The sequence below is a fragment of the Tetrao urogallus genome, assembly GCF_951394365.1.
Source record: "Tetrao urogallus genome assembly, chromosome: Z".
In the NCBI taxonomy this organism is placed as follows: Eukaryota; Metazoa; Chordata; class Aves; order Galliformes; family Phasianidae; genus Tetrao; species Tetrao urogallus.
In genome coordinates, this window is record NC_136816.1 from 72,011,571 (window position 1) to 72,022,120 (window position 10,550).

The following is a 10,550-nucleotide window of genomic DNA, read 5'->3' on the forward strand; positions in this document are numbered from 1 at the left end:
TTGTTTGTTCTGAGCAGTCTTTCGGTCTGTAGTGACATAAGTTCAGGAATTTAAACAAATGAATGAGATTTTATACTCTGTCTCATGATTTTCTTTCTCTTTTTCGTTTAATGAAAAAATCAAAAGGAGAAATAATGTTTCATTAAATGATATTGAAATACATTAAATGTAACTATAATTAGCGAAAGATCAGTGACAGTAGTATTGTGTATGCTTCTTTGTCTGAGGGTAAGTGCTTTCACTTGGCATGAAATACTAAAGGTTTAATACTTCTTAGAGGAAAAAATGTAACCCACACCTAATCCCAATTCCTAACATATATAGTCACTCGTAAAGGAGCCCTTTAGACAAGACAATATACATTAATTTACTTGATGATTTATAGAATGTGTCTATTTTAGTCACTGTAATAAAACAGAATATACATACACATATTAAAAAATCCAAGTGTAGATAATTAAACAGTATTTCCATACGTTAAACAACTAGTTGCACTTGATGTAGTATTTAAAGCAAGTCACTGAAAACTTCTTCAGTCTTTGGAATGATCAAAGTATAAATAACCAAAACATACAAATAATGATTGAATTTTCATAAAAGAAGGTTTATGACAGAGGGACAAAAATAATGTCCCTCTTATTCACTGTCAATCCCCATTGTGTTTATAGACTCAGCGCCTTCCCAGAATAATCGTAGAATCATAGATTAAGCTGCAGTTTTTTTTCTTTGATCTAGCAGTATACTTTAATGAGGTTATCTTCTTCTGGATAACAGTACTAATAAGGTTTCTAGTTACTTCTTCCTAAGACTTAGTTTGTTCTTGTTGAAGATTATACTGCTTCAGACGTTTTAGGCTATGTAAACTACAGAAAAATACTAATCTAATCTAATTAAGTTAAAGTCTAATGAAATATAAATTACTTTATTTACTCTGAAAATTTAGTTACCTTCTATTTTGATAATTCAATCCAGCTTTTTATTTCCCCACCTTCCCCAAAAAAGTCTCGTAGTTACAAGCCTGCAATTACGGATAGCAAAGAAAGAAAACTGCTACTTGCCTATGGAAATATATATAGGTTTTTTTTCAAGTTCTAACTCTGCTCTGAGCTGCTAACCGTCACACAACATATGCCACTTGGCAATTTGTCTCCTAGGATACTCACAGATTTCTTTCCAGTGTTCTCCACCTGTTCCTTCTGCTGAAGATCCTAAGGTTAACCTACCAATGACCTCATTCCTTGACCCTCTATCTGAATCTAAAACCAAGAATTCAATGCTGATATCATCAAGGCTCTCACAAGGAATGTCAAAGACAAACAATTCATTGAACACGGCATTAGGGGTACACTTCTTGACATGGGTTTTCTTTTTGGAAATTCTCTTCTTAACATGGTACAGATTGACTTTGACATAAGGATCTGCAATAGAAAGAAATAACACAAATAAGATATTGAATTATTTAGAAGTTCCTTCTTCTAGTTACTGGTAAACTTTATAGCATACCAAGAGAACTACAGCACAGTGATGTTTCAGTCTACTAAAGATGATTTGCTTTATCTAGTTTTTTTTGTGTGTGTGTGTGTTTAATTCTGAATTAGTTCCTTTAAGCTCCATTTACGGATATCAAAATATGTATTCAAGATTTAGGTAATGTCTTATTTGTACTATGGAGGTGTTTCTTTCACAAGACATTGTAGTCTGTTAACTTCGGTAATTATACTCCATTGCTTCAAATGTTAGTGTGAAAGATGATAAATTTCCAATGTATTCTGAGAAATACAAATCCCTATGTAATTAAATGTAATAGAAATCTGTTTTTTACACATTCTACAAGTAGGAAATAATCACCAGTATTAATTAATTGGGGATTGGGCTCGATGATCTCTGGAGGTCCCTTCTAACCCCTACAATTCTGTGAATAAGGATCAAACAAAATAAAATCTCAAAAAAAATAAAATCTCAAAAAAAATAAAATCTCAAAAGCAAGAGAATAATCTTATGCTGAGAAAATGGACATAATTTATTTCTGGTTTATAATTTATTTCTGGTTTGGTTGTACCAAAATTAATTATCTTGATTAAATTTCTCCCACATCTTTTTACTAAATAAATTTAAAACTAAACTTCAAATGTAAGACTACATTTACTGGCTGTATGTGGTTTTTCTTTAAATATTTTATATGTTACTGAGGAGGGGAAGAGAAAAAGTCCATAATATTAACATTGTTAGTGAACACTGAACGTTTGCACCCTTCAGAATTTTTCAACAATGTGTTGCAAGATTCCTTAACTATTGTTTTCAATAATGGCTATATCTCTCCTTCAGAGGAATTAAAAAAGAAAAAAAATAGTGGGAATGATCAGTTTCAAGTACATTAATTCTTCATTTATGTATGCATTTATTTCAGTGCAAAGGAGGACTTGTGTTCAAATTCTAATGGTTCAAATGCAATGAAAATTCCAGTCTATGGAAGTTAATCAAGCAAAATAGTCTATGTAAGCAGTCCACTAATAAACACAAGAAACAATTATGTTTTTTCTTTTTTTTTTTTTTTTTTTTTTTTTTTTTTTTTTCCCCAAGTGAAATTAAAATTTAACCTTATTTAGAAAATGTATGCTCTAGTTATCAGAATGAAGTGGTCAGATGATGCAAATGTTTTTGTCTGCTTGGACTCACAACCGTTTGATGTGAGCAAAGTGTGCAAAAAATGCATCTTAACAAAACAAACATTTTTTTTTTATAGTAAGTTTTATTTATTATAATTTTTTCATTAGCTTGGAATGAATACACACCACACAAGGTCTAAGAATATAAAAATCACTAGCCATCAGTAGATTAATGATGTTGTCTATTTCTTTTGAAATAAATTTTTTGACTGCTACTTTTGGCTAATTAATAAGACTGGAATGTTGCTTTTGACTTTATTAGACCTATTAGAAGGTATCAACATCCATATCTCTTGATATGAGAAGTAGAAGTACAGTATTATTAGCTGCAGTAACTAAAATTAAAAGCCAACAAAAACTGCTTCCTCTTTCTTTCAAAATATCCTGTGCATCAAAAGAATCAAGACTTGTACGGACTCAATACAGATGATTCACTGTTTGAAGTCCTCTGTTGGGTACTGTTGTTTTTCAGTGTGTGTGTTTGCCTTCTTTTCAGGAGGTTAGTATATTTTATTTTGAATTTTATTAAGTTATCTGACATTAGCATGCACCTAACTACAGTTCTAACATCAGCTTCAAAAAAAGTTTTATTATTTGCAAAATGGTACAAGAGTAGGGGACTGGAGTTATAAAAAGACTCCTTTTTTAGTGTATTCCAAGCACTGAAGTAGTTCACCTTTCACCTCGCCAAATAAACATTAATACCAGTGGACTAAATTCAACACAGATGTAATTTGTTGACTTTTGGATTCAAAGCTGAAATATTCCATGTAAGAATCTCACTTGATATTGATGAGCTAATAATAAATTGAATTTCTTTGTCATATGTAAAAGTTTTAGTATCTGCAATATCTTCTTATGACAGTTGGATCCTGCTATAGACAATGACAAAACTCATTGGTCTCCACTGCCAATGAATGTCATGTTTCTTTGTATTTTATTTTTCCCTAATGTGCTTGAAGAAATTTCTAATATATGTTCTCTGAAAAATAAAACATTGACCTAGATATGAATGAGATGAGTAGGCTGCAGATAATACAGACACCACTTCCTCATTTCTGGGTTATTTTTAATCCTTGAAATGTCACATTTCAGCTGTCTTCTGTCTGTTTGTTTTATATTCTTAAGGCTTATTCATTACTGAAAACATTACCTGATAATCCTGAAACATCAGATTTAGGTAGATGTCTGGCTTTTAAAACAACCACAGTTAGTGTATTTGTTGTAGATTGATAACAGAGAGAGATCAGCAGTTCTCCACGTCCAGATGACTTCTGAGGAAATTAAAAGAAATAAAAAAGAAAAACTATTTATGAGCAATTATGTTCACCAACTTTGAAACTAGATAGAATAGGATTTCTGCAGTGTTGCATAACTGTGTATCTCAAACTGGTGTCAAAAGATATAATTCATGGAGCTGTGATGCTTTGCAAACAAAATATAACTTTCCTGTACTGCAGTTCTACAACACCTCCTATATCTTGCTATTAGAGTTTGAAATAAATAAACTTGTGAAAATATGTATAGTAGGGTATTGTTAGCTTCAGAGATAAGAAATGAAATCCTATATCCTGTAAAATAAGTCTGAGTGTAAGTAAAGTTTCTTAAGAAAAGTAAATAAGAAACTTTGTGAAAAAAAATGTTGAAAAGCAAATTGAATAAAAGTAATTCACAAAAAGAAAAATAATAAAATATTTTTAGTCTTAAAATTAATGTAGCCCATTAGTGAAAGAGTCATTTATTTCACAGTAAGGATGGAGCCAGTGGAAACAAAAAATGAGAATACTTTATGTATCAAAAAATCCACTAATTTATCAGCAAAATATCAGTGACATAGTTATAATTGCAATATAATGAAAGAATTGCAAAACAACTATATTAGTTATAGGTGTGATGTCTTGCAGACATTTAGTTGATTTGTCAGCATGCTTCACCTTTGGAAACAATCAAATTGAAAGTCAATATACAAGCTACTTTTTAGTAGAGAATAAAAGAAGTGCACATGATTCATATGCATTTCTATGGCTCTGTGACTGTTGTAAATGATCTTTCTATTCTGAAATGAGACAAAAAGATATGAAATATTTTTAGCCTGGTGAAATCAGTAAGTTTTTCCACTGACTTTGCTGTGGTTTTAACATCTCCCTCATATCTTAGGATCTTTAAAACAAATGCAGCTTATTTAAAAGTCATTGAGGGAAAAAAAGCATGATTTAAAATAGGAAAGATGAAGAAAGAGTATAATAATGTATAAATTTTTGCATTCTTTCACATCAAAGCAAACTAAAATGAATTTAGGCCTCTTGACCTAATGTGAATGGATCCACTAAAACCTGCTGACCCTCTGATTAAGCAAGTAGAATTTAGAATTCTAACATTTTCTTTCAAAATGCTTATTTTAACTTGATTTTATTATAGTTATGAAATTGTTTCCTTATTCTGCCCTAATGAAAAGATCTCAGTAGTTCATTTGATAAACTTGTTCCCTTCTTTTACCAGGATGCTATTAATATTGCTCAAATATTATAGTTAAACTAGTACAACACTTCTAAATTTTAAATAAGAAATATGTTACCCTAACATTTCTTTTGATGATCTCTCTGTCCATTAGCATCCCTCCTTCTGACAATTCAGTTCCTGCAAGGGGAATGAGGACTTCTCCAATGACGTCATCTCTGGAAAATCTGTCGAAGCTCAAGATCATAAAATGGAGTGTTAAGTCTTGAATTTGGCTATAGGGGATCCCATAAAATGTGAAGGTCTCATCAAAAGCAGGATCTAAGGTTTTCCTCAGCACTCTGGTTTTCACCTTGTGCTTTTTCTCAGGAAGGATTGTCATTTTGATGTAGGGATCAGAAGTCATTGACTGTTCATCCATTGCTGGCAGCCCACGTGCTTCCTTGATGCTCACTACAAATGCCTTTTTCTCAAAGTTGTATTCTAAAGAGAGAAAGAGAGTTCCTAGCTTGTCTTGTTTTTCTTCAGATGATAGGGACATGGTGGATTTTAAACTATCAGGGGAAACTGAATCTTTCTTCTTTTCTGAAAAATGCTTTGAAGATGAATTTTCAGGGCCTGGAGAACTCTGCATTTTAGAGATTGTTTTCGGAAAGTTGCCATTTAGATCTCTGTTCTCCAGGTCAAGATGAAGAGAATTCTTTGGCATTGCTGATTTGCTCTTTGCTTCACTTTTATCATCTACTCCAAACTTCTTCTTACTGTTGAGATTCTCAGGATAAATATCAACTCCCTTCAGAACATGAACAAACTTATATGGAGGAGTCTTATTGGATTTGGATGATTTGCGCTGACAGCAGATCCAAGAAAAAAGGGAGACAGAGAAGACAAGGCCAAATGCACTAAAGATCCCAACAACTGTAGGAATTTCATCTGCAAGTTAAATAAACAGCAACAAGCAAATAAGCAGCATTTTCTTCTACTCTGTGTGATATATAGTAAATTTAGCAATGCAAACTAATACAAGATGGTAATAGGAGCAGTTGACAGACTGAAAGTGCTCTGCGTTGCACGCATTGGTCGCCACCTGCAGGCGCAAATGTGTAGTCCCATGCTGTTAGTATTTTTCCATACAAAAGATGTCTGGAAGAAAAACAGAGTTCCCACCCCAACAGTAATTAAAATGAGTAATTTCTCAGCTATTTCATCACTCTGTGTGTAATTTCTGAGTTTATATGTCAGCGAGCAAAAACAGATAAGGTTTGATCTTTGAGTTTATGGAACTGTATTTCTTAGATATAAGCATTCTGATATGTCTGTTACTTATAGGTATATCATCTGCTTTTCACAGTTTCCTAAAATGCTTTGTACACTCAACTAACTCAGTTTTATGGTCTGATCTCATAATTGCCTGGAGGTATCTGCTGAAACTGAGTTTTTCAGGAGGTTGTAACACTCAAGAGTTTCAAGAGGATTTTCAATACATTCCAGGAGAAAGTCTATCAAGAAAAATTATAATAACTACCTGCCAAGTGTCCCCTCCAGATGGATGTGACATTTGGCAGTTGTATGTGAGTCCAAAGCTGAAATACTCTTCAGTGTATCTTTGACACCCACTAAGCTTTGAATCTGAGACGCTATGAATCAAAGCTGTGGAGAGCATACAGGATGGATCACTTCTTCTGAGTGTGTAAGAGAAACATTAAAATGCAATTTTGATATTAATCCTATATTAAAATCTGAGTGAAGTGAAAACTATTCAGGTGTTTCAATCTCAAGTATGATGTGAATACTTCAGTAGCATACTGAATCATTAGCCATTCACAAGCCATTCACAATTGAAGGGGCAAATGAGCACAACTAATTGGAAATCCAATTTTGCCCATAAGTAACATGACTAAGTGAGTTTAAACCTCCCACAGTGTAACAATAAGAGCTTAATCTTTATTCTCTGAACTAGTAGACTAGTAGAATATTAATGGAATGACATTGCTTCTGCATAAATCCAATTGTGTTACAGTTCCTGTAGCAAATAATTAGCACATCATTTTGAACAAGGAAAGCAAAACTATCCTCCTGTACACATTACTAAACATGCTTTATCTAGGTAAAACCTGGTCTAATATATGCGCTACCACCATAACTTTTAGTCTGAGTAAAAACAAAAACAAAACAAAAACAAAACAAAACCCCACAACATAATATTATCAAAGAAAAGTAGGGCAAAATGTTCCAGAACAGAAAGTGTAAGGTCTTGCTATTAATTTCTTCTTACAATAAACATGTCACTTTACTTCTGCTTACAAGCTGTATCAATCTATGTTTAATTGTAAGAAGTCAATTAATGACTGAAAAAGGCATGCAAAATTTTTAAAATATATGTATTTTTTTAAGCTAAGAATTTTTCTCTGAGTTTCAAGTATTATCATAGCTGTAGAAATTTAAATATATATGAAACAAAGGTAGAAAGCAAGGAGTAATTGAAAGATAATCAGAATACTTTAAATAACTTTCAGGAATCATCTATATATTTTTAGTGCTTTTTCATGAGTTTACATTTAAAATTGTTATAGTAATGGAAATCATGCTGTGTTTTTATTCTACAGCTACTGGAAGAAGTGGTAAAATCAATTTAGTATTTAAAATATTAATTAACTTCCTTAAATAAGTAATTAGATAAGGATGATGTCATGAGTGTTGTTAGAATTATCAGATGGGTGGGGTACGTAGGAAAAAAGAAGATAACTAAATTTTTTTATACTCACAACTAATTACATTACAACAATTTGTCATAATGTAAATCAGTTAACATTCAAAGCAATGTATTAACAGGGAACAACACCTATTGATCCTGGGATAAATTATTTCAGTTGTGTGATGTAAATTTGAAGTCATTTCACCTAAATCAGAGGAATGATCCTTGAATTTAACCACTGGTAAAGCAAATAACATCTAGGCTAGAGTCAATATTTGTAAAGCAGAGTTCCAAAACATTTCCACATACAGTTTTTATGAGTAGCACTATTTATTTCATATTATCACTGCTTCTGAAACTTGCAGAGTCACAGTTATTCATGCTACAGTAAATGTATAGAAATGACACAATTGAAAAGTTCCTTGTCATCATGGGTATTCTCAATAAATAGAGATAAATCAAGATAGGAACATTTAGCCCAAAACACTGGGTTACTATACTCCCATCTTCTCAGTAGTGTTCTTTACACAACTATATTTCACTTTAGGTAACAGTCTACAAATCTTCCTCTATGACAAGATAAAAGGAATTATAACTATTTCAAGATTGGCTTTAATGAAGATTTTCTCTGTGGCACAAGATGTGTTTACAGCATTTTAATCTGAAGCCAATATATTTTAACCAAGACAGAGAAAACAATTCCAACTCTTCAATCCAAAAATGCATCTAGTCAAACCTCTCTTTCTCTCTTTGATTTACCAGAAGTAATGGCTAGATGGAAAGGAACAGAGAGAGAAAGAGAAGAAAGCAAATTCACACAACTTCTGGGATCAAAGAGAACTAGAAGAAATTCGGTTCCTCCCAGCAGTCTGGGAGGCACGAGGGTGGCTCAGCAGTGGCTGCCTGCATGATCCGTAGCCGGGAGTTGTGGCCGGGACGCACTTACCGAACTGCTGGTGGCTGGACGCGATCGGAGCCATGTTGGTGGTGCTCTCTGTCCGCGGTGCTGGAACCGCTGTCCGTGGTCCCGGAGCCTCTGTCTGACGCGGCTGTTCGCACTAGAGGAGTCGCCCTCTTCCTGAGCGACCCCTGCCAGGAGCGCCGAATGTGATGCTCTGCTGTTTCTCGACTTGTCGCTCTCTCGCAGCGCTAGGACAGCAGGCTTTTACCACGGTGGTATAACAAACAAACAAACAAACAAACAAAAAAAGAGAAAAAAAAAAAGAAAGAAAAAATAACAACCTTATACCCGGAGACACAAGCAGTGGGGAAGGTGAAGAAGGAGGCTGTGATCGGGCTGAAGGAGTGGGGGGAGGGAGAGCTTCGATCCTCCCCTTTGCACTGATTTCCAACCCCCTTCCTGTTTTGGTTCTTCTGAGTAGCTCTGCTCCGAGACTGAAGACGTGGTTGAAACCCAAATTGACGCAATCCTGACGCTACAAGGCTGATATCAGCACCTTTCCCACCTCCCATCCCCCCGCCCCCCCCCCCACCCTCCCCCTTCACAGCCACCACACCCTCCCTCCTTTCCTCCCTTCTTCCCTCTCTTCCCCCCCTTCTATCTTTCTGAGGATTGAACACACACTCATCGATTATTTTAACTGCCCTGCTGCAGGATATGAGCTCCCACCCTCTGTTGGACACAGAAAGAGGAATGTTAATGGCTGTGATTCAATGCACCCTGTGTAATACACGGGTGTGTCTGTTTTTCTGGGGTATGATCTATTTATCTGCTTATTTATCTATCAGCTGGACGGGCTACAGTGATGTGAAGGAGATGCCAGGTCAGATGATCCAGATGCCTTGGCTCCAACAGAAAAAAACGTATTTCTGCTATGACTGATGTGATGTACTTACTCTTTTTGAATCACAAAAACTCTCAGTGTGCATTCTCCCATTCCCTGTCCTTGATTCTCCCTATCACCCGTCCCTACACAATACCCTAAGTCTTCACTCTAGAAATATATTTCTCTTCTCCTCTTGATATTCCTGCTTGTCTGGGAAAGAGCTGAATCTATTGAGATATGTCTGGATTTTACAAAATTTACATATCAGTCCCCCAGTCTGGACTAAGAACATTTAGAGAGATAGAGGTAATGGGCAGGCAGGTGAGAGAAATTGAGAGAAACAGAAAAAGAAAGCAGGACTGCCCAAAATTAGGACTACTATAATAATCCAGGACAAATCATAGAGCAACAGAGCTGCAAAAGCCAGCATCTGGCATCTGACTTCTGGATTCAAAAGGAACTGTATCAGCCAACTTTGAATCCCAACTGTTAATTCTGCTGCATAAATGGGAAACAGGTGTTGTTTTTCATCTAAATAACAAAATCCAGATGCTGACATAGTCTGGAATCACCCTGCTCCACAATTGGCTGCTTGGATGCTGGTATGTCTTGGCCCACTTCAAAGAATATTCTTGTTTAACATTGAAGCCAGTGAAGCTTCTTGGCATTTGGAACAATAAAAAGGGAAATCTGAGGAATTGAAGCTCGCTATTATCAAAGCACTTGCCTAGTCTTAGAACTGAAAATATTTTGGCTAATATTAATTATCCTTTTCTCCTTCTGTAGCACTTTCAGCAATTTGTCTTGTTACATGTACCTACCCATCTCTTTCATGTGGATATAACTATATCCACTACCTTATACTTCCTTACTTCTTAAGTCACTTAAAAAGCATGGAGAATAACTTACCATTGTTTCCTTTTCAAACAGAGTTCTATGTGTCAA

At 34.6% G+C, this 10,550-nt stretch overlaps 1 protein-coding gene across 1 annotated transcript; it reads right to left on the minus strand.

Annotated features, from left to right (window-relative positions):
* Positions 1-1,110: 1,110 nt before the first annotated feature.
* SYT4 (synaptotagmin 4) lies at positions 1,111-8,798 on the minus strand (the record flags this gene model as incomplete). The annotated part of the gene is made up of 4 exons (XM_079549031.1): positions 1,111-1,418; positions 3,820-3,940; positions 5,242-6,056; positions 8,765-8,798. The coding sequence occupies 4 exons, from the start codon at positions 8,796-8,798 to the stop codon at positions 1,111-1,113; spliced, it is 1,278 nt and encodes a 425-aa protein (XP_079405157.1).
* Between the last annotated feature and the right edge of the window lie 1,752 nt (positions 8,799-10,550).